General features: G+C 38.9%; 1 protein-coding gene across 1 annotated transcript in view; it reads right to left on the reverse strand.

Moving 5' to 3' along the window:
• Window positions 1-25,799, reverse strand: part of CA10 (carbonic anhydrase 10) — a 208,511-nt gene that overhangs the window by 12,466 nt on the left and 170,246 nt on the right. The window contains exon 6 of the mRNA XM_074922213.1: window positions 1,885-1,980. Coding sequence (XP_074778314.1) covers window positions 1,885-1,980 — 96 coding nt within the window. The remainder of the gene's footprint in view (window positions 1-1,884; window positions 1,981-25,799) is intronic.

The following is a 25,799-nucleotide window of genomic DNA, read 5'->3' on the forward strand; positions in this document are numbered from 1 at the left end:
ACTTTCCTTGCAGCAGACTATTCAGATTGCAAATCAAATCTGTCTTTCCTTTGTTTTACATACAGGTATGAAATGCCTAAATTTCACCCACATGCACTGACAAATATGTATACATACATGTATGCATACACATAAAACATTCAGTCTACATTAACATCAGCATACCTGATGAGCATTTTGAGGAAAAAATGGTAGAGGGCTTAGAGGTATTGTTGTGGTTTTGTTTTTTCTTGGGTGGTTTTGTGGGGAGAAAGGGAATGCATGTACATCAACAATATAATTGTTGATTATCAATGATAATTGAATTAGATATTTTATTGCACTGCAAATGGCAAAATTATTATTGGTTAGCAACAAAATTAGTGTCATATTTTTTATGGAGACATTTTAATAACTCTTTAGCCTTCTAATATCCTACTTACCTTTCAATTATACTGTGATGTAGTTTTTTTATTAGGCACTGGATGCTGCTGTTACACATCTAGCATTTATCCAGAATGAAATCAATTTATTTTGAAAATGGAAAACTTCACAAAAAGTTTAGTTAAGATTTAGGAAAATAAATGGGCTATTGGACAAACTGTAATCCAGCTCTGTTTGTCAGGTAGCATTCAGGAAAATTCACTTCAGGTTCTATTTTGTGGAAATTAAGATAGTTACTTCACTTAGAAGTTTTTCTAACTCTGGACATTTAAAATAGAAAACATCTTTTAATGCTGGTGAGAGAGACCTGGAGAAAAATATGGTGAGGCAGAACGAGAGGTGTGGAACTCAGCAAGTACATGAGGGATACATTATTTAGACAAAATTGGCGTGCTGGGCATTTTGAAGGCTTGCTTCAATTTTATAATTTTGCGTGAATTCAAGCCAGATCGTAATATGATAGATTTTGCATGAAAAAAGGTAACCTAAATATCTTACATATTAGACCTGTATAAAAGGGTAATTTTCATGTCTAATTATCTGATATGTTCTGTGAAATGCATATTTTAATTCTGAGCTTAATGCTTTGTCAGGAACTTTACCTTATGAAATGGGATTAGAGAATACTAAAGGGAGTTAATCAATATCCAGTGCATAAGGTCTGATGAGGGAAAGCTATTTTTTTCAGTATGAAGCACTTATTCAGAAATATATGCTTTTTTAGACTGATGGAACAGAGATATGTAATGGCAGAATATGAACAGCATTTCTGGGGAGATGCATTCTTCATATAAAATGAGAGAAAAGGTTTCTCCAATGTAATTAGGGAGATTTGAGTAAACTATTAAGTCTTGAGTTCAATGGTAGATCACTGTAATTTATAGACCTAACTATGCATCCTGAACAGAACAGGATGGAGACCAAAATACAACAAAGTATTCACGTGTCTTCCTAGCTCTGTGAAATGGAAGATACTAAGTTACATTTTTAATGTTCTTTCAGTTTTGATAATTTAAAATGTTTAAAATAATGTTGTGAGGAAAAGTTATTTTCCTGACTTTGAAACATCAGCATGTCTCCAAAGAGCAAACATGCCCTCTCTCCTAGGAACTTAAACTACTAGTAGAGATTTACTTTTAATTGAATGAATAACATCTCACGAAGGACATACCCAATCTGCAAGATTAGTAACTTTTGTTACTAATTAAAGCGTTATGACTGTTTATGATATAAGGATTGTTTTTCCCCCTCTCTTATCCCTTTTTCATTTTCCTTGCGTTACACTGTAAATGCTTTAGAGATTATGTGTTCAGTCCCTAGGATGATGCTGTCTCTGAATTCCAGATCAGAACCTCTAGGCATTGCTACAGTATAGTGAGGAGTCTAATTCCTACATTTACGGCTCATGGGAAAAGCAATCCATTGTCTATATATTAGGGATTGATAATACTGAATACGTACTTTCATAAATATGGAAACTACCACCAACCCATTAGGACTCTTTGCAGCTTCTGTGACATTTGTGTACAGCTCATGGTTATAGTGGATTAGTTGAACCTAGAAAACAGGGAAGGGAAAGATTACAATTAAACAGTAGCAAATCGTACCATACACTGTTTGCAAATACTCTCTATACGCCAATTGGTTGGTATTAGGATCCCATCTATGATTAGGATATTTTGTAACAGTGCAGTTTTTCAGAGGTTTGCAGCATGCATGATTTTAATAATTTCAGTGACCATCTGGCTCCAACTGGCACAGCACCAGCGTGTTTTCTTCTAAATTGCCAGTAAGTGAATTTTCCCACATCAAGTGATGAATTGCACTGCAGGGGTTGATATCATTCCCTGTTGCAACAGCACTTGCCATGGGCATCAAGTAATCTGTACTTTTCAGCCTCAAGCCAAACACAGAGGAGTCAGAAGTTGAAATATTTGAAGAAACATATGGGATATGGGTTTGGAACTGTTTAAACCAGCACTCGTGGAATTCAAAATACTAATATTCACTGGTCCCGGATTTTGCAAACTTGGTTACAAAAGCTCCTACAGTTAGGCACTTGCTGTATTATTGTTAACCAGGTTTTCCTTAGCTCCTATAGCTTTCCTTCTGCTTTTTAGTTTTATGATTTGCTGGAATCCTTTAATTATGAAGGCACAGTTCATCCTTCTCCCTGCATATGTAAGCGTCTTACCCAGGACAATGGTATTTGATTTCTCTGGGATCACTGGACACTGTTACCATTTATACTGCAATTTGTAGCCTCATTTGTTTTAAAAAGATGAACAACTTTAATGAACTTGTGAGGCAGTTAAGTACTCCTAAGAATTTCAAAGGCTAGTTAGCTTTATTTAGCCTAAATATGTCTGTCTGAGTTTTCAGATGTCAATTAGAAAAGTAAGGTCATTGTTCTGGCATCTTTAGAATTGCAGCAGCCCGATGTTTGTATTTAAAAATCAGATGTGTCTTCCATGTGCTGGCATAAATCTAAAGATAGTTAGACTTACAAGATCAGTATTAATTTGATCTATGTTTTCTGGTAGTCTTTTTAACTGTATGAATGGCCAAAGACTGCCAGCAGAGAAATTTCATCATAGTGTGCTTTCCATGTTTATAATCAGGAAAAAACCCAAACCACAACACCCCAAAACCCACTGAAATGGGGTTTAGTGCCTGCATCAGTGACTTTGTCTTTTGGATGAATGCCATGTCTGGTGCTTCAGGAGTGAAATACAATTGCAAGGATTTCTCTGCAGGAATGACCTCCCTGTACGATCTGCAGTGCACAAGCAGGTTACAAAGCCTTGCTTTGCCATCCGAGTACCTCTGTCCACCCACATGTATACTAATAATGATCTGAAATATAACAGCATCCCAATTTATGTGTAACTTACACCATTCTTACCTCAGTCTATGATAAGCTGAGAAATAAGCGATGATATCCAATCTTTGGGAGTGTTCAGACATTTCTATTTCCTACACTCTGCCCTGATCACAAAATCTGTTTTTCTTGTAAGTACGTTACTCAGAATTGTATCTTGTGAGCTTTGCTAACATAAAAATCCACCGAGCATTGTCCTCCCACCACCCCCCAATCCCTTAGCGATGCTGTTTTAGCGTTTGGACATTGATGTAAAAAGGGGCAGTGGAAATTCTGAAAGAGAGTATTTGTATTAGTAAGACTGGAAGATCTTTGGCACATAGCTTTACTATTTACAGCTAACAGTTCACAGACTAAAAAGATAAAGTAAGGGTCAAAATTACTGCTATAATGTGTTAATTTCAGTTACTTCTGTCCTGTCTGGATTGGGAACTGTTGGTTGACCTTTTTACAATTCACACAGTAGGCAATTTTTAAGGCAAGCAAACAAACCAAACTGGAATGAAAAAGTAAAAATGTCAAAGTAGCCAATGAAGTCATCTACTAAATTCTGACAGCTAGGAGGCAGGATGAATGCAGTATGTATTCTAAAGGTCTTGTAAGGAATTAATGGGAGTATTTACTCTACAGCACATAAAGGTTATAGGCTCATTAGTCATCACTTTGTGATACTGCTGAACATCATGGTTCGAGGGACTGTGCAGTCACTGAAATTTTTAGGCTTAGTAACATATTTTTCTTTTTATGTACAACTATTCACTCTGGCACCAAACTAACTTGTGAATTATCAAAGAAATAAGTGATGAAATCTGTTATAGACTAGCATTCCTTCTGTACAAAGTCCCAGAATAACAATGAATTAGATTAACTTAGCTAACAAACCAAAATGTCTAGTGCAGGACTAGGTAAAAGTAAGGACCAAATTTTCCTTCCACCTGTGGAAGCACTGAGTCAGTGTCAAACTCTCATTTTTACTGGTGGGACTTACGGAAATAAAAATCCTGAAGTATATATGACCACATATAGGATATTTGCCCCAGGCTCACTGCAAGGAGCCTGCTGTGCAGTGCAGTTCTAGTCTTGCATCACACATTACATTGCAGTGAGGTATGGGCCTCAACACATAATAGTGTCCTGGCTCTGTTGGAAACCTCTCTCGATGTCAGAAAAAGACACAATTCACTGTGCAAGACTCACACCAGACTGCAGGCAGTCAATAGGGATTTGTGGGAATGAGTTAACAGGATTGAACAAATTAGGAATTAGAACAGTTATTTCTTTTGCTGATCTATAAATGAACTCTCCACCCTGTATTGCGCCGTCTTTACAATAAAAGCACTTGTCTAAGAACTTTGGCTTTCTTTAGCAGTGCTTTCAAGCGGCTTTCATTTCAAGTTTCCCATTCTTGCAAGTCTGTATGTCTCTGCCCCACTCCGCCCCTCCTTATCACATCTCAGTTTGGTAATGAACCGTTTTGGAGAATGTGCTTGAGAAATCTTGCTTCACTATAGCTTGAAAAGATCTCCTTGCCTTGCTATGCTTTACCATTTCTCAAAGATCCCAGTGCTGAATGAAGAGAGCCTTTTTTTCTTCTGAAATCTGTCACTTTCTCTGTGTTAGAGTTGTATCCTTCCTTCCTGCACCCAAATTAATTTTAAAGCCGTTTCCATAGCACCATGGTTAAATTCATTAGGTTTTTCTTTTTTCTTAAAAAAAGATTGACCGTGTAAAGAGACATCATTTTTAAAGTTTCTCATATGGAACGGACTAATTTAGAAAGGTACAAATGAATAAAGATGTTTTAGCTATAGAATATTACATGCAGGATAAAGAAAAAAAAAATTCCCTATTAAATTCCTTCTTTTGAGAAAAATTTCTTTCAAGTTGCCTGAAATACCTCTAATCTTATAGTCTGTATAAAATATTACTAGAGTCTTCCACGAAGGTGAAGCCACACATAACTAAAATTGCTCATATGTGAAAAATCTCACTTTTTCAAATGATGACACTGTATTAAAAATAATACACAACAAGAGCAAACTTGCAGTGCTGAAAGCACCTTTTGATTCTAGTTTGAGTTTCAGGGCTCAAACACAATACAGAATCTTGTTACAAGCTATTGATTTTCTTTGGAAGGTTCCCCATTTAAGATTAATTATCAGAAGAGCTGATAGCTCTTAGTTTTCCTCAAGCTATAGAAGTTCTATTTTTCAGGGAGAAGAAGAGAATTGAGATTAATTACTCTCTTTTAGCTGATGAAAATCTGGAATGTGCCCTTGTTCCATCACCCAAGAATATGCATTGGACCGGGAGCAGACATGGCACTTTTTAGACCCCTGAGGTTGGTGGTGTTGGGAATGTCAGCAGGAGCTAACGCAGTATCTTAGGGCTGATCTGCACAGCACACTCTTCTCAGCATGGTAGGCTGTGTCTTTGGGGCAAAATAATACAGAAAGGCTGATATTATGGCTCATGTTCTGACCACTGTGGTGAAAACATCTAATTCCCGTTCCTAGCACACGGGCACGTGTGTTTATAATGGTAATAACCTCCTCTCTGCTGTACTTTATCTAAAGTTCAGCCCTGTACTCATAGCACTCACATTGTTTGTACTGGTTTTACTCTGCAGCGTGTTTTGCTGTTTTTCTTGATCCTTCACCCAGGTGAAATGTGCTTTTTTGGGCAGAGCTAGTAGCAGGATATTTCCTGTGTGGCATTTGACCAAGGCTCACTGGCTAAGCAAAAGGAGGCAGTTTGCTGTGTTGATGGTTGTGGATGCCAGAAATTTCAGGGACTCCTTTCAGTAATCTTTAAGCATTTTTTCAACTTCGACAAAGCCACTCTGTGAATTACAGAGCTCTGATGCAGTGTGCAGGCATAACCCTTTTATAAGTGTGAGATCACTGTGAGATGCTCTGCTGCAGTGAGACATGGAGAAGTATGAAACTGAGAGAATTTAGTGTATCGCAGTACTTTACACAAATGTTTACACAGTCCTCTTGGGAGTAATGGAATACCCTTTATTCTCACTTGGTAGTGTTATAATTGAGTGCATAAATATTTTGATTTACAGATGACAAGGGATCTAAGTCATGACGTGAATGGCAGCAGGGAACAGCTAATCTGTAACTATAATATTTGTATTGTGCTGTGCTATGTGAAAAACTGTTGGGATACCTGATTGAGAGCAAGCACAAAGCATGTTTCCAGCACAGCAGGGAAAAAAAAGCAAGTGAAATTGCTCAAGAAGACAAGTTAAATGTTTGTTTTGAATTAGAGTCCTTGTAAAAAGTGGCTAAGATCTCATTAAGGAAAAGAATTATGCATTTTTGTTTATCCAAAGTTTAATAAAAATAGTGAAATGTAATATCAGCATGACAGGTGTCCAGGGAGGAAAATAACTTTAATGAGTTAAAACCTATTATAACAACAGTTGATATTCCAGAGTTAAAAGACAGTTGCTCTTACAGGTCTTGTAAAACCCTTTGGAAAGAGCAGTAATGTCATATCCCCTAAGAGTTATTTATGACATTCATTTTGTGGACCCGAACAGGTATGAGATCTGAGATCCTCACTCTGTGACAGAAATGAGGGTTTTTTTTTTAAATGTCCCCTGGTTCTAGGATGTGTAATTTGTGTGATTGACAAAAATCTTTTTAGATTTGTCTTAAATTAAACATACCTCCTGCTTCATGGAAAGGTATAACGCCATCTGTGAGAACATGCACCAGGGCCCTGTGGTCCTGGTATGCCTTGGTTCGTTGGACCTGGCAGTGATGCATCTTTGGCAAGTGATGAAGGATTTTTATGGGGTGTTGCTTAACAAGAGGCCAAATATCACATGGACTATTCAAGAAAAAAAAAAGTTAATTGCAGTTTTTTCATAAGTGGTTACAATTTGGAGCTGGATGTTAATGTTTTTTCCTGAATTCTTACAATGATCAAGGCTTGTTTGTCCACATGCGCACTCACCCACATGAAAGGAGTATGCACTAAGATTGTACGTATTTAATTATTGAATCTTGGTGGATACTCCTGGCCTGCTCAAGGCACAAGTGATTACAATTCAAATGGGGTAAGAACCTTTAACACTCTGGTCCAGTTCTCAGTCCCTTTTTTCTTTCAGTGAGCCTGTTCATTTAACAGCTGGAAAACTGGGCTGTCAGAACAATGCTGTTTAAGAATGTAGAAATTAAGATTCACTGTAATTGTCTTTGAAAACCAAAACCATCTTTTTTTCATGCACGGGGTACACTACCATGAAAAGTTAAGATATGCCAAAGTGGTATTACCCACATGCTTATTAATGAATCTGTAAATCTACCTGTCTGGTTTTGGTTTTTTTATGTATAAGCCCACAGCAGTGAGGTATCCTTACGTTGTTGGTAAATTGGTAAAATAAATTTTACATGACCACCTATACTTAGTTTACTTAGTGTTTTAGCAAACTACTGTGGTTTTAACACTAAAATCAGTTTAAAAGATTAACTTACTCTAATATAACAAAGGAGAAATGCAAACAACATTTGTTTGAAATAATTTTATATCTCTGACTCTTTGATGTTTTCCCTATTGAAACTGAGGTTCTTTAGACTGTTGCTGACAGATGTGTTTTGTGGTTTGGTTTTTTTTTTACTGCTTTTGACAGTTATTTCATGATTTAAAAGAAATGCCTATAAAATACTGCTTTAATAGAAAGGCTTGTCATGCACATTTATAGCAATATGTCAGCAAATGTATCCTAGATAAATAAAAAAATGTATTTCTTTTTTACTTAAAAGAATAAGACTAAGAATCATACAGAATCACAGAAGGGTTTGGGTTGGAAGGGACCTTAAAGATCATCTAATTCCACCCCCCTGCCCCGGGCAGGGCCACCTTCCACTCGCCCAGGTTGCCCAAAGCCCCGTCCAACCTGGCCTTGAACCCTTCCAGGGAGGGGGCAGCCCCAACTTTTCTGGCTCCACCTTTTCTGTAGCTCCCTTTAAGTACTGCAAGAACGCTATGAAGTCTCTCCAGAGCCTTCTCTCGGCTCAACAACCCCAACTCTCTCAGCCTGTCCTCACAGGGGAGATGCTCCAGCCCCCTCATCATCCTCGTGGCCTCCTCTGGACTCGCTCCAACAGGTCCATGTGTTTCTTACACTGGGGGCCCCAGAGCTGAATGCAGCAGCACTGCAGGTGGGGTCTCCCGAGAGCAGAGTAGAGGGGGACAGTCCCCTCCCTTGACCTGCTGCCACACTTCTCTGCATGCAGCCCAGGGTACGGTTGGCTTTCTGGGCTGCGAGTGCACATTGCTGGCTCAGTCAGTTTTCCATCCACTGATAAATACCCCCAAGCCCTTCTCTGCAGGGCTGCTCTCAGTCCACCCCTCGCCCAGCCTGTAGTTGTGCTTGGGATTGCCCCAGCCCACGAGCAGGAGCTCTCGCTTGGCCTTGTTGAACTTCTCGAGGTTCGCACAGGGCCGCCTCTCCAGCCTGTCCAGGTCCCTCTGGGTGGATCCCTTCCCTCCAGCGTGTCGACCGCACCACACAGCTCGGTGTGGCTGGCAAACTTGCTGAGGGTGTGCTCAGTGCCGCTGTCCATGTCGCCAACAAAGATGTTAAACAGCTCCGGTCCCAGTACCGACCCCTGAGGAGCGCCCCTTGTCACTGCTCTCCACTGGGACATCAAGCCATTGACTGCAATTCTTTGTGTGTGACCACCCAGCCAGTTCCTTACCCACCGAGTGGTCCATCCATCAAATCTGTGTGTCCCTAATTTAGAGACAAGGATATGCAAGGAAGAAACTTGGTTTTCTCCTTCTTTTGAACAGACAGCTCTATAAAAGCCTGTACAGAGAAATGCAGTAAGGTACCATGCAGTAAAATGGAAATACAGTCAAGGGTTAACTACACTTGGGTGCAAAATCTACTTTACTAGAAGTAAGATATGCTAGAAATTAGTACTTAAACTGCAAATGGTGTCTGACACTTTATTAGACCAGTTGGTAACAAGAACTAACTTGAACTAACTTGCAGTACCTCTGTTTGACAAACGGTGTTCAACAGTGAGCTTTATCCAGGGTTCCTGGTAAGTTGTTAACACTGAGTGTTCTTTTCAGCATATGCTATGACTTTTTTTGGGGAAAAAAAAGGTAACGTTGCCCGCTTTAGGTTTAAAGTCATTTTCTCAAGATGCAAACGTACAAATGCAAGGTGAGCAAGAGTATTAAGCTTTCTGAGGCATCTGTTCAAAGATCCTCTAACTGGGTGTTTAACAGTACTTTGAAAAGACATCGGTGAGAATCAGATCTGAAGCAGGACAGCCAGTTTGGCTGCTGACGTGGTATCTTACACTGATGAGGCTACTAACAGAGTAAAACATACTTATAATTTGTTTATATGCTACCATTGCAGATAGAAAATATGAAAAATATGACCTGAGTGGAGTGTAGAAGATTTTTAAAGTATTTATCTTTAATAATTTTATATGTTCTTATTTCTTTTGTAAGTCTTTAATTCATTTGCAACTACAAAAAATGACTATTTTAGACAATATTTAAAACTTGATGTTTCTTTTAAGCATCCACAGTAAAAAGTACCAATTACCACCAGAGGTCAGATTATCTGTGCATGTCTCAGAATTTGCTATTAGGACTTTTCACCTTTGTGATAATACCAAAAAAAAAAAGTAAATGAGAGGCTGAAATAATAAATGTGAAAGGTAACGGATTCCTGCCATTCAAATGCTGCCGGAACTGTTCCAAGTGTCACAATCATTTGTACTTCCAGATAGAAGGAAACACAACGGAGAAACAATCCAAACTGAACCCCAGAGGCACATCGATGTGTCTGTGATCCTGGTTGCTGTGTGCCTTCAGGAGAATTTTTGACAGGGCAGTCGTTGCTGAAGCCTTCCACTGCCCATCACTCTAAACATGGGGTATTTTTGGCTGACTGGCCAGTCAACCACTCCTGTCATTCATCGTTAGCAGATGAGCAAGTGCTGGGTAAACATAAATAAATGACACTGTTCTGCAATTCACTTTGTATAAGGATCAAAATGAAGTCTTAGACTCAAATGTTTGATGTTGATTATGTCTTGGCTGATGCAAAATTTCACTGCAACCTGTAATTTGGCACTGACCCAATCCATAATCTGCAAAAGTTACATCTAAAAAGAGAAGAGGGATAATGTAGGAAAAAAAAGGCTATTACATGAGCCTATCATCATTTCTGGACTCATGCAGGATTTTCTGACTAAACACCACATTTAAATTGTTTTCTCATTTTAAATACAACAGATGCTCAGACACCATGATGATGAATTCAGTATAAACGCTCCATTTGGGAGATTCAGTTATATAATTGTGCTCTGAATTTCTGGTAGAATTCTGTTATTTCTTTAGCAGTCAGTCCAGAAAGCAGCAGAAAATGGTTTCTGCAAGTCAAAAGTATGGTCAAGCAGCAACTGATGCTGTTTTTGTTGTTCGCTGTGTTGCCCTGACCTGAGACAGTGAGTCAAAAGGACACGTGTGAGGTCACTGAACGGTGTGACAGAGACACGTTAACAGTTCAAACCTTCTCTAACAACATGTGATGCCACTACAGCTCTCAGACTACTTTGTCAAAATACCATCTGTAGCTACATTTCTGTTCAAAGGGTGAGCATGGTGGGCAAGAGCAGACAGAGAAATATCAGACTGATGAATAAAAGAATGAGCAAAAAAAAAAGTTAATAGGATTTGGGCTAGTGAAAAATCTAGTTGTTGATCTAGGCCTTATGTTTTGTCCTCATTTTATAATCTAGTAGGAAAAAAGTGGTAAAGCTTATGATACCTGATGTTAACTAACAAGAAGATAAGGTTGGTAGTAGGATTACAAACCAGAGGCAGAGATAAAACCGATAATCGCCTTACTTGCCCTCTTGAGTATAGAAGTATATTGTTAAATTAAGAATATAATTTTTCCATGGCAAAAATTAAGCATGGGATTTTATATTCTTAAAATTACAGTAAGGTGTGTATATGAGGAAAGCACAGAATAACTGAGGATGTGTTTTAAGAAGCATTGGTGTGGTCCATCTGAGGTTCATGAAGTCCCGGTCCAGCCCATTTGGGTAGAAGCTCCTGCCTGTCCGAGTGCTCTCTTCTGTTGCCTGATCTCAGCCTAGCAGAGGCATCCAGCCTGTCATTACTGCTCCTGCCATGGTGCATGGCTTTGTGACCTCTCCTTCCCCACTCCCGGCTGGCAGGTGTAGAATCGGGGAAGCTCATGGCACAGGATGTGTGGAAACTGGCTGCTCTTGCAGGGAGGAGGGGAAGAAAGGGAGATAGATGGTCTGCTGGCCCTTTGGGAAGGGGAAGTGGCGCATAAATGTGGAGGATGAACACATGCATTTGGTGAGATGAGCCTCTGTTTCAAACCAGTGGAACTGTAAAGTATTAGTAGTATATCCATTGAAAGTTAAATGTGAAAATACACACAGGGCCTCATGGGATCTTTCCGAATGATTTATTGACACATGCTTTTCTCCCGAGTGTCCTTCCCCTTTACTGATTAGATTGCTCACCTATGACTTAAGAAAATTATGTTCAACTCCTCTGCCCTTAAGCAAACCTTCCTACCATTTCTGCTCAGCTTGCCATCCCTGACATGGGAATAGCTGCACTTCTCCTGTAACGATGTTGTGAGATGCTCAGATATAACATTAACGGTGTTGGGGAAAGCATCAAGGATAATGAATGTCATGTTATGAAGCTCAATTTCTGTTACTCATCCATGACAATTTGTGACACATCATCCATAAAAGGTGCCAAAAGAAGCTCAGAATACAAATAGTTTTGGCAGGAGACTGTGGGGCACTTAAATTTCCAGCACCTTAAAGAGTGATAACAGGGAAACATTTAAAGCCTGATAAAAGAGGAGAAGAATTTGAAATGGATATACCTGCTAGTGATCATTGCATTAAATCTTTGAATGTAAGTTGAGTGCTCAAACACAAAGTTTGAGGAAGCCCAGCTTGACTCAAAATAGCCAAAAGCATTTCTGGAATGAATGTTTTATTGAATTATTGAAGGTCCTTTAGGATATTAATGCTGTAGTAGATGAGATGACATGTTGCAGAGCCAAACCTTTAGAAATCATTTGAAGAAATTTCACACCAGGATTTCTTGTTCAAGGTGCAGAGTCAGAGATCGAGAGGAAAGAAGGCACACATCTGCCCTGCAGGCAGAAAGTAAGGTCTGTTTTTTGGTTTTTTTTAAGAATATCCTGGAGCTTTTTTTAAAGCTAAGGGAAGTACAACTGCCTTTTGTTGTTTATGTAAATTGCATAAGTTTCACATTTGTAGTTTAAAAGGTAAGTTTGAAGTTGAGAAATAATGAGCACAGACAAAACAAGAGGACATGAATTATCTAAGAATAGGAGATAGTACAGCTTAAGGCAGACAACTGTAAAATTATCTTGTTTCTAAATGAATTGAGTGGCATTACTCTCAGCAGGAAAGATAACTGACACTTGGAAGTCATAACTAAGGCAGTTATCTTTTATACAGTAAGCCTTTTCGCTCTATCTGCAGATGTGGTGAAAGAAAGTAGGATATTGGCAAACACTACTCAACAAATGCAGTACAGCATAAATTAAAAGGGCATGAAATCACACACAGCAGCACTTGTTTACCATAAGAACACATTCTTCTGGGTATCTCGTAAAGGGCACTGAAAATTGCCACGTGATAGGAGCAGCTCAGTACAGTCACACAACTGCAGCTTAGTGCCACTTACAAACAAACAGAGGAAGATGATGATCACAGAAGCCTCTCAGTAGCCTTAATTATACCGTGGTTGGTTGAAGTTCAAGGATCTAACAGTGGTTTTCTTTGTTAAAGGTATTTTCTGCAGTTTCCTGTTTTAAGTCATCTCTCAAAGCTGCTTCCCTACATCCACAACAAATAAACGCCTTGGCTTCATATAGACAAGAAGAGAACCTCTCCTCTTCCATTTGTTTCAGAAACTTTCTAATTATATATTTCGGCACAGTAGAAACCTTTTCCTAACTCACTGGCAATTGTTGCCCAGACTAGCTAAACACCAACGACCTCAGTTCAGTTTGTCTGTATAACAATGTGAATACTTAGAAACAAGAAACCATTTGAAAATCCCACCTAAACGTTAGGAGGTAAAGCTGAGAGTTAACTTTGTGAATATGCTCCAAAATTACACTTCCATTCACAAGTTTTAAAGTTTAATAAGTGAAGCTCAGTGAAAAATAATGAAAGCCAATTGCAAGTCCCAACAGAAATAAATGGTACCTGCCATGTCTCTGTGTGCTGTTTGAGCAGTGAGATGTGAATATTAAATTGACAGAAGGGTGAAAAATATCAGTTATGCAGACAGCATCTTTGTAAAAAAGTGAATAGCACTTCAGTTAGGAATTGGGATGAATGAACAGAGGGTGAAGCCATGGTGCATCATCTCTAACCTTAAAAACATCTCTGCTCAATGGGATTTGAGGTTTGTGGAATGGAGGATCCTGAGCACAGAGTGCTTTGGGGATCCTGTGTGTGAGTGTTCATCATATTATCTGTCTCGTTGTGAATCTGGAATCTTTTAACTGGTAATTCATCTCTTCACTGGAAAGGGTGGTGAGTGTAGCAACAGCAGTTCAGATTGGAAACACAAGTGTGACACGTCTGCCTTTAAAGCATAGGTGAGCCCAGAGTCCCTTCAGTGCTCAAACCAGGCTCTTGGACATGATGGTGGTGACAGGGCCAGCAGTAAAATCACACCTGCAATTTGTATCGGCAGGCTTTCTACATCAGGCAACAGAAGTCAAGGCTTTTTTCCCCCCATTATGAAACACAGTCTGTATTCATTTGCAGGTTAATTTACATAGCTGAAACGCTGAAAATGCTGGCATGGAAAGACCTGACGTGCCAAACAGATATTTTTCCCTTAATGAAAGAAAACCAGGGAATGTGCCATGCTCCAAAATGCAGGACTCCTGAAGAAATCTTTAGTCTGTTGGACTTTCTGCAATTAGAAAAGGTGAATTGGGTGATGATCCAATTAAAAGTCTCTGAAATTTATTCTGTCCATGCAGTAAACTATTTTTTCCTGGCAGAAAGCCTGGCCTCAGTCGGGCTGTGAAAGCAGCTCCTTCTTGCTGGCAAAGACTCTGGCCTTCAGAGTGTTTCTGACTGCCATGCAAGCACCACACGCTATTTATTTCTTGCTTCTTCCAGTTCCCCCTGGAAGAGCCGTAGACCCCAGAAATATGAACTGAATGGGGCTCTGCAGTGTTACTTCCACGGGGGACGTGAGGGGATGTGAAGGGTACCTGTGCAGCAACTGGCTTTCAGCTTTCCTCCTCACAGCGCTGTTTCCTTTAGTGGCCTTACTGATCCGAAGTGAGGAGGGGGGCAGAGAGCAGTAGATGGTGCTTGCCCCTCTGCCATCCCCGGCAGCAGCCACCTCCACCTGCTGAAACACCCTCGGGAGGGTGGTTGTTTTAGAGAGTGAGCTGTGGGTCCTGCTTTCCCCATGGAGGCAGGGAGCTGTGTGCTCGCAGAGCGCCTGTGATGCTGGGCTGAGGAGAATGCTGTGGTTAGCTTTGAATTCATGCAAACCTCCTAACATCATGCAAATATTTATGAACGTTGGTACACAATGACTGGAATGGTATTGCTATTTGTTAGATGTGCAAGAAAAGATCACTCAACACGAGCAATGTCTCCTGTGGGTTTTGTCTTATTTTTCCCACATGAAATTACTATTCACAAATTTGACCAGCTGTAGTTTCTTCAGTTAGTCCTAATGTTGTGCCTACTACATCTTCCTTTATTTAATTTCTTTGTTACGTACATTATCCTCTGGTATGGCTCTTGCACAGGGAAAGAGAACCTTTCTCTTAGCGCACAGATGAAATGGAGCTGAAAATTACAGCAGATAAAAATCCAGCTCTTTAAATGTCAGGTTAAGAACTCTTCAACCACAGTAGACACCTAATTGAAGATAATGTTGACTGTATGTGTTACTTTATTACTTTGTCAAGCTTACATCATTAAGCATGTATTTGATTTCATTATAATGCAGTAAACAATTTGTTGTTGTAGTAAGATATGTTGGTTTGTGATGTCTGTAGGCAAAGCTGCATCATGCTTTAAATGCGGATAGTGCTGTCTTTAGATTTTGAGTTATAGAGCAACAGTGTAATTATCCCGTTACCTTGCTAAAACATCTAATTATTTGTCAATGATGTGAAAACCTGAGAACTTAAATGTGAGAAATTATAATACGAATGTAGCTATTATTTTTTTCATTGACACTTTAACAATACCAATTTGCTAGGCTGTTGTGAGGAAAGGATCCCATATAAAATTATGGCAATGGGGACTGCATATCACTAAAATGATATCTAATAAAAGATTGACTTCTGATTTTAATAAGTGTAGTATATATGCAAAGTATGTGTTTAGCTTTGTAATTCATTTAAATATATATAATTAAGTTTTACTGCATAACAAATTATATGATACTATTACTCTAGTCTTGCAAAGCCCATTATTGCAAATTTAAAGGCAGACGCAGAGATTAAAAAAACAAGGTAAAGCTAGTTCTTCTTACTTTTAAAAAAAATGTCATTGAACTGTGAGCCCAGTTTCAAGTCAGAATTCTGTCTCCAGTGTTCCCTGATCTCCTCAAGAAAACAAGTTCCTGAATTCTATTAAAAATTGCTGGTTTCTTAGCAAACAGCATGAAGAGTTTTTCCTGGGAGAAAGGTTTTAATAATTAAAATTAGTCAATACTGAAGCACAGGAGATTATTTGATCTTGTTCAGAAACTGACACTTTCCAGAAGGGAAAAAAAATGCAATCTCTCTAATAAATCACTTTGTGCAGAACTGGGAGTCAAGTAGAAGAAATTTGCTGCAGAAGAAAAGAGGGCAACTCACCAGGGAAATAGGTTTGCTCAAAATAATTGTGAGTTTGAACATCAAGGTTGAGATTTTTAGGACATTTCCAGAAAAAAATCTGTAAGACTCTCGGGATGAGATGTAAAAATGCATTTGTTAGTACTTCAGGGCATTACATCTCTCAAACACATTATATAAAGTTGCTGTTGGCTCTTGTGCTCCAGTCCAAATTTCAATTTTTCTACTTTTTCCCCTGTAATTTCAACTAAACTCAGCTGTTTTATCAAGTCAGTCTATATTTCTGCGCAGAACTCAGGATGCTCACCTTCATTTAACAGACTTAAATTTTGCTCCAGTAGTCCCTGTCTGTCAGCTTCGGTTACTGCCAGCAGATGAAAAGATGAAATCAAAAATGTGCCAGTGGGTTCATGTGCCCAGCACGGACTGGATTGCTTTTGAGTGATGCACTTTCTCAGACCTTCCTGTAACGATGTCTGTGCCACCTCAGTCCATGACGTTTTCCTTGCCCATATTCAGACCCATATATTCCCCTGCTTCTGTGAACACCAAACCTCTCCCCTGCCCATTTCTGTCCTGTTTCTTCCCGCCACCTAAAATCTGTCATTCTTCTAATGTTAGCACTGCTTTCCAGCTGTGCCGTTCCTCACTGTGCATTTCCTAGAGAAGCAAAATGGTTCTTAAATATACCCCCGTTTCCTTTCACAGTGGTGTTCAGAGGTTAGTGAATATATGTCTGAAACCAGACTGCTGCTTTTTCAAGGGGCCATCACAGTGGGAAAGGGCATCACTGCTGCTCTGCTCTCTACATCATTCTGAGGATGTCACAGGTTGCTCTTGCAAGTGTTTCTGAAAGCACAGAAAAATAAGTTCAGATGCTGTGGCAGGTTACAGTATTGCACCTTTTCTTTGTACTGCCAAACTCTGTCTTTGTGTTCTGTTTTTTAGCTTTTATGTTGCATAATTAGAATCACTCAATTTCAGAAATGCAGAAGATTCTGAATATCGCATTAACTTAACTGTGTTTAAAAAATAATTTTCTATAGCTTTTGATCATATGAGGGCAACATTAATATACAACTTAAAAAGTACAGAGTGATGCTGCAATTCAGCAGAATTTGTGGTGTGGCTGAAAAAAAACCCAACCTTCTGAATTATTTTGACTGGTTTGATCCACCCAGTTTGATCTCTTTTTGTGGCAGATTGGGTGAGAAAGTGGGGAGTGAGGTAAAAAATGACTGTATGGGCAAGCAAACCAATGGATGCCCAACCAGCTTTTCTGTTCCCATTTCCCAGCTTTGGAGCACTAAACTTTTACATTCTGTAGTTTTTTAGCAAAGTTTATTCTGTGCACTACAAAGTGTACTGTTTGTATAAGAGAAGATGACACAAGAACTGCCCTTAACATAGAACACATCTGGGAGAACAGACACACAGGCTAAATCTGCTCATACTCTGAGTAGTGATGTGAAAGTACTGTGTTTGTCCTTCTGATTAACGTTTTGATATTCTTACCATCTTTGCTAGAAGATTCCTTTTAGCAAGGAACAATAGAACAGAATGTACTTTTTAGCATCTTTCGTGCTCCTGCTGTACTTTACAAGCGAAGCATTCAACACTGTGGTGGTATAGCAGAGAAACACCTTGGAGTGGGGGCCTGGCATCTGGCAACCGTCACAAATCCTCCTGATACCAAGGGGAGTTTCATGGGTGGAACAGGGACAAATCATTATGCAGGCCTACTAGATCAGCAGTAGCTTGCTCACAGCTCTGTGCAGTTTTATTCACTCATCATACTTAGACTGTTCTCAGCCAACTGAAAGTCTGGTGAATAAACAATTTCATAATGGATAAAAATAGATCTACTTTGACAGTGTAATTCCTAGTACCTAAAAAGACCCAGATAAAACACTACGGTCCCTTTGGCTAAGATGCAATTACAGGTCACTGTTGCAGGGTAGATGAGACAATGTTATATGAGTGATGCTATTGAATTGCTCAATTGCCAATGACTTCTGCAGTATCTGCTTGTATTTTCCAGGAACTCTGTTTCAACAAAGTACTTTTGACCATACAGGTCCATCTATCACAAAAACAAGCTCTAGTCTCAGTACAGACAAAACTTTAGAGCAAACAAAATTAAGAATGAGGATGCTGCTGCCATGACAAACTCATCTGCAGTCAATGAGCCAAACAGATTTAGGACAGGGGCAACCAGCGGCTGGGGTTCTGTCAGCTCCTCAGACAGTCATTTCTTTCTGGTTCCTCCACTGTTAATAATAAATGAGGAGAAGGGTAAAACTACTATCAGGATTAAAAGCAAAAAAGATTTTAGCAACTCCCCAATACAATCTACCTTAAGCAGGAGCTGCTCACATTGCTTCAGAATAGGAGGAGGAGGAAAATTTTCCATGAATCAAAACACTGAAGACAGCTGCTTAAGCAACAAAGGAAAATATTTTCACCTAGCCAACTATTAATAGCGGATTGTTCATTGAAAACAGCTCAGCATTCAGTTGCTGCTGGTTTTATCTCATATATTTTGTAGCTCTTGCAGGGCTGACCACTCTAGAAAAGCTGGTCCAAAAACTTGAAAGCTGATCCATCGCAGCAGGTCACAGACTTCGCATTACAAAGGCTATGCTGTTCTTTCTCAAATTATGGGCAATAGTTTTATGGTTTTTGTCTGCATCCGGAGGTGTTCACACAGCCATATGTGGTATTTTTATTTTTAACACGTAGTGTCACTGCTGGAAATTAGATTTCTAATATGAATTAAAATTACAAGGGAAGCTATCATTGTTTTCTTGTTGCTACCATAGTGCACTTTCTTTTGTAGAAACTCCACTTTCCACACAGATGAGTGGTGTAAGCAATGTATACAAATGAAATGTGTGCATGTTAAGGATAAATTGCTTTATTTGCTTCATTAACAGCAATTTGATAAACAGTTATTCAGTTACAGATCTACTGATTAGAATCAATCAACATCTCAAAGTTTGAAGACTGTCAAAATAATGAAATGGTTCAATAAATCTGAGACTATACATCCCAAAAAAAATTGCTATATATTTAGAGACATTTTAGAAGATATTTACCATATCAGCATTCCATGAACTTTGAGGATACATATTGTAAATTGTTTTCACTGCTTCATTGACTTTTAATATTGTCAGTGCTTACAACCCTACTGCGGTTCAGAAGAAAGTATTTTGAGATTTACTTAGCTTCGCATGTTTATTACATTAGTCTTCCCTATTAGGCATCATTTTTATCTGCCTCTTTTGTTATATTTACATTCAAAGTTTGTAACTTTAAAACATAGCTGGTAAGAGACAGGTCCAGGCATAGACAATAAAATATTTTGTGAGTGGCAGAATATTGTGCATATATGATGGGAAATCAGTGACTGTCATTGATACGGTTGGATGTTGTTGCCTGCACAGTGCAGCGTGTATTGGGGTGATTCACTTTCGCTATAGAAATAACAGTGACAAGCCCTGCCTATTTAAGTTACCTGTCTACCACTATGAATGAATTTTAAGAAATCAGAAATCACTTTGAAAACACGATGAAATATCATGTTCTGGTCTTCACCACGCCATGGTCTGTTGTCATGACTGCATTTGACTCAGCCTCTCTGTCTCAGTCTACCCATTTGTAAAATCAGCAAAATAATTACACTGCAAGATAATTGATAGTTAATGGGGAACACGTTAATGACCATAAAGCATTTGACAAAAAGCATTATGAGGGCTATTATTAGTGTCTGTTGTGAGCAGCTATCAGCAGTTCTGAATATCCAAGGGGACCACGATGTGACTGTTTCCAAAGACTGGACATGTCTGAATTAGGTTTTTGGTTCAGGCCCAACTCTAAACAAAACAATGAACTAAAAGGAGACAGATGGTCTCTCCCAGCTCTTCACTGCACTTCTCTTTTCCTCTACAAAACCATTAAAGGATGGATTTTCAGCTGATACAGGATGATACAGCTCAGTAATTCTGTTCCCCTGTTTCTAGAATTCCCGTTTTTAAAAATTTTTTTATTTTAAATGATTTACGTTTTTAGATTTAATAATGGTCATTCACTCTGAGTTACAAGCTGTCACTTGCAGAGCATGAAATAAAAAATACCTTATTTCACAGTACACAGGTAAAATCGATCTACTTCAAGCTGCCCAAAGACTGTTTGATGATCACAACCAAAATACTGAAGAGTTTACAAGATCATTTGAAAGACAGATGGCATCACAAAACTGATATGTTCTGTACCTGTAAAGAAGACTGCCTTTTAAAAAATCCCATTTTCACCCTTATCACTTGGTAATTTCTACAGTATTAGCAATTTCTGGATACTTTACTATTTGGCAATACCTTATGTACATAAAATAAGAAAAAATGAATGTGAAGTTCATATATATGATCACAGTGGAGCCAAAACATTTTAAGTTTAGATGGATTATATATTTTAGATCCTAGGGATTGCATCTTGCTTTTCTTGTATTGTGACCCACTCTACAGTGCTCCTGATGGTAACTGTGCTGTAAACACACATCCTGCCTTACTTGTTGGTGTGCCCATGATTTCACTTATTTCAATGGGGCAGTTAATGTATATGAAGATTTGTGGGGATAGACCCCAAACGTGCTGCCTGAAAGCTCAGAATTCTAACAAAAGATTTCCAACTTTCTTTGAAGTATTCATTTCCAGTACTGAGTCTATCTAAAAAACAGGTATGTATTTTCATATAGGCCACAGGAAAAAGGCTTTTGGAACTTCAGATACTGATTTTTTATTTTTCACCCTGCTATTTTTCCTTTCATCATTTTCCTGGATTTCTAAAAGAAAATCCTGTGAGAATGAAACACACAGACATTCATTAGAATCTGGAAGAATAAAAGGGATTTTTTTTTTTTTTTCCCCTAATTAACTGCCCCAGGGAATAGCTCTACCAGTTAGGAGAAAGAACAGTTCCTCTATTGTGCCTTTTGTGGTTTAGGAACAAGTAGATAGGGAGGCTCTAAGCTACAAATCAAACAGTGAAAATCCTCTTAACTGAACACACCCTTGGGCTTCACACAGAATAAGGCCTTACACTAATCACAAGCAGAACTAGTTGGGATATTTTTTGCTGAAACAGGGTTTTGCTGGAAAATGCTTACGTGTCAAAACCAACATACCTCGTGGAGGGAACCTGGTTTCAAAGAAATTTTGCTGAAACACAAGCAGAGGCTATCAGAAATCTCCCTGATTTCCTGCCAGTTTGTCTTGTAATTTAGTCAAGAGCCTGGAGACCCGACACCTCCATCACTCTTGCTTACCTTACAGTAATCTGTTGGTTTTCCTGTGATGTCTCTCCCCTCAGCAGAGCTGTAAGTGTGTATAAAGTTTTGTTTGTGGGTACAGACAGATTGTCAAAAGGACAATCTGGGTACCTGGAGCACAAGAGCTTTAAGACTCCTGTAGAGAACTCTGCCTTAAACCACAACTCTGAGGGTTAGATTGTAATTCGCAGCCTTGGATGTGTGTGGAAATACTCCTGTCTGATGCCTCTTTTATGGTGCTAATCACGCCTAAAGCAGGAAGGGTCAGGGATGGATTGTACTGTTTAAAACCACAGCAGCACTTCTGAGCTTGTCCATTAGCTATCTCACTGTGACCACTGCTCTGAAGCTAAAAATGGAACAGAATGTGCCAAAATTTAGCTTCACTGGAGCAATCTTGGTGTAGTAATTTGTATTTCAGGTAAAACTGGCTCCACAGGTCAATGCCACAATGCCCTTTGGAAACAATCCACAAACCCCAAAGCCACAAAGTAATTTCACGATATGCAGAACTGGGACCAGAGCTCGGTCTGTCTCTTTGATGATTAGTTTCTTTCTCTGAAGTATTAGGCATGTCCTGCTAAAGGAACGTGTGGTAAAGAGGGCTTTAGGTGTCACCCATAATGGATTGTTCTGCACATACTTTATGCATTTGTAATTATGCTTTTATTGGTAGCATATATTGTATGATGTTTTATTGACCCTTCCCTGTTTTTTATGTGAAGAGTCTTCTCCCAAAGCACTTGACAGTAGCACACTTAGTACTAAGAAGTACCAAGAAGTCTTTTATCCTTGTCTGAATCGGAATTCCTTATTTCAGACAAGAATGCTCAAAAAAGAAAGAAAAGAAAAGGTTTGTTTCCTGCTTCTTCTGGAGAATCTTAGCAGAACCACAGTTTGAAAGCCATGCTCCTCTACTGCTTTATGTAGTGAATTTTAGTGCAGTGAGATGTACTTCACTGATAGTTTGGTGCACTGGAGCAGGAGGAAGAAACGTCTGTCTAAACAACCTCACCAGGTATTTCAAACTTACATGGTATGAGGCAAAAAAGCAGCAGATAATGAGAATTGGGTGTCTGCGCTCCTGTAGCCATGGATGCTGTAAGATTAAGTCGTGTATAAGCACAAAAAAATGATGGGTCTCTTGGGACCATACCTACATGCTGTGCTTTGGACATAGACTTCAAAGTATCAGGCTGGGTTGGAGATACTGCACATGATTGATAGCTCTGTCCTTGATCACTTTGTGCTTAGAGTGTTAGAGGAAATGGGAAAGAAATTGCTAAAGGTGCAAAGAGCAAAAATTCACATAACAAAATATGCTAAATGTATACTGTTCACATTGAATATGCCTTGAAAAATAAAAACGATTTTTTATTCATCGGAATTATGCATTTGAGAGAATGTGACAGCTGTTTCTGACCAGTCCTATGGTGAAGGTTAAGCAGATTAAGACTGTGTTGCCAACTGGTTCTGTTATTAGCACAATTTCCAGGGAGTAGATGGCAGTAGCATGTTCATATTTTTATAAGAAAAAGTAAATAAAATTCTAGATGATGGAAAGAGATGGACAGTAATGGACTTGCCCTTTCTAACTAAAATCCCAAACTCTCTTTGCCTTTGATAGAACTTTCAGAGTAATAACTTGTAGATGGTGCTTTTCTAATGTGCCTATGGCAAACTGTCAGTTAGAAAATGTTTTCATGGCAGATAGATTAAAAAAACCAACTGAACTACTGAAAAGTAACAGAATAGAATGAATTAATTTCTGCTGAGTTTTAAACCAGCAAATCTTGGCAGGTATATGCAGTAATGTCCAGTTCATTTATACAGAGATAAGAGTGCAGACAGATAAAGGTGAGATATTAAAAGATAAATGAAAAGAAATAGACTTTGAAGAAATGTGGTTTAACCTTGTAATTTCTAATTCTCCACAGTGTTAACTGTGATGCTGTTGTGCCTACTATCACTCACATGCTCTTTCACAAGTAGGTATGCCTGAAAAACTGATCTAATGATAATAATTTTAGAAAGACATGCTTGTGAGATGATAATGAAAACTTAAGTTTGCTTTCCTTTACTGTTTGTGAAATATTCTAATCCATTATCTGTTGCAATTTTGTCCAAAGAAAACAAGATTTAGAAGTATTTCCTTCCCGGTCTTTACTGAAAGTATCAGTTACTTAGATGGTTAAAATAAAATACCTCAAATTTAAAGTATTTTGACTTTCTGGGAGTCAGTACATGCCTGTGTGCTTTTAATTAAGGAAAGGTCTACAGTGATGGTGGAAGGTCAAGTCAGTATGCTAAATGAAAACTGTAACTCTGCAACCTCACAGGGTTCCCTGAAAATGTAATAAAAAGGCAGCTAGAATTGACATGATTTAGTTGGCTTTTTACGCAGATACTAAAACGCCTCATAATAAAAACATGAGGTAAGGGACAAAGACCTAGCAAAGGAGTAGCTGAAGCTACAGAAATAAACTGTAGGTCAGAGAGCTAATGGTGAGGGTTCATAGCTGCCACTGTGTATTAGAAAACAGTGATTATTGTCAGGGAGGAGGGAGACTTCTGAGCTGGAGCTCCTCCTGGGTAACTCAGTCCTAGGAGGATGTGTTCCCCCCCACCAGTCAGGTCCCAAGTCACTGTGACCCAACAGCCACGTAGGACACGGAAGACCTTTCATGCTATCCTGGCTCCTCCTTTGCCCACCTTGGACAAAGGCATGAGCCAGGAACTCCTGCCTTGCACAAGGGCTTTGCCAATGAGCTCAGGCTGTTCAGAATCAGGGTCACAAAAATCAGCTCTTCCATTTGTACAGAGTAACATAAAAACTACCAAAGAAGACAGCTTCCCAAGTGAATCCCTGCTCTCTGGACTACACGGTTCGTGCTTGATCTCAGAACTAGTTGGTTTTTACTCCACTAAGGCATTAAACAAGTTGTTGCAATCAGGACATACGTGGCTGTGTGAGTGCTCAGCACCAAACATGCAAGTGCCTGAGGAACTTCACTGTGTTTGCTGCTGATGGATCAGTATCTTGAAAGTGTTGTGTCGCATCTGTTACTAACTCTGGATTCTCCTGTTCACGATCTGATTGCCGGCATTCATCCTCCAGCACACGGGCAGTATCAGTTAAGAGAGACTGAGCTAAAAGGGTATTATGTTTTTATTGCAGTCTGATGTCCATGGTTAGTATATAACTCACAAATCATACAGTTTTACCTCAGACAGAAGTCCGTTGTCTTCATGAGAGTTTTGTCCAGAGTAACATTTACAGTGATTGCTCACTGCTTTTTTATTGTTTTGGTAAATTGCAAAGATAATAAAAATACACATATGCTTGCTTTTTATTTTCTTTTGTGGTTGCCCATAATAGCTGCAAGAGCTTTTGTATAAGAAGTTAGTTTGTTTCTTCCTTTCTCTGGAATGATACATTAAATATATTTTGGGAAAAAGTTAAAATTTACAAGAAGTGTAATGGAAAAATCATTACCAACTAACATAAAACCCATTTCAAAATGAGGGTAGTTTTTTGTCTGCAGAGGTAAATTACTCTTTAATTAAAGAAGAATCATCCCATAGCAAGTAAAGTCACCCTAAGCAAATGATAATTTAGAATGAGGCAAAGTGAATACTTCTTAAGTGACACTGGAGGTTTAGAGTGCTGAATGTTTTAATGTCCCAGTGGTTTAAAAGAGCAAATCCTACAGCTGCTACTCTAAGCAGAAAAACTCCACCTTATTGCTTTATGATGCTGGATTTTCAAATCGAGGTACCAAAGGGATTTAGCTTATAGTCGGTGACAGACTGTGCTCTCAGTACACTGACGTTCTCTTCCACTTCTCCCTCGCCCCCAAAAGTTGATAACTGACTAATAAATGTGCAAAAATCTATTTATTCCTAATGGGATATATTTCATTCAGTATCTAAGAAATTCAATATTTATTATACCATGCAGCAGATATTTTGCTGTGTCACATGCTATATTAATATAAGCTGACATTGTCATAGAGCTTACAGTTTGTTTGGACAGCTCCTACAATTCTGCTAATGGATGGGTAGTTCATAAGATTCAGAAAAGTATTTCCCAAAGAAGGGAAGTTTTCTGGCAAGGAACCACCCACATACGTGAGATAATGAAGAAAAAAAGCGCCAACCTCTAAAAATCTGCCTGTACAATTTCTTAAATCTCAGTATACAGCAGACAGTGTCTATGGAGCTTGTGTCACATAGTCTCCAGAAGGCAATATACA

Source organism: Athene noctua, chromosome 18 (assembly GCF_965140245.1).
Source record: "Athene noctua chromosome 18, bAthNoc1.hap1.1, whole genome shotgun sequence".
Classification (NCBI taxonomy): Eukaryota; Metazoa; Chordata; class Aves; order Strigiformes; family Strigidae; genus Athene; species Athene noctua.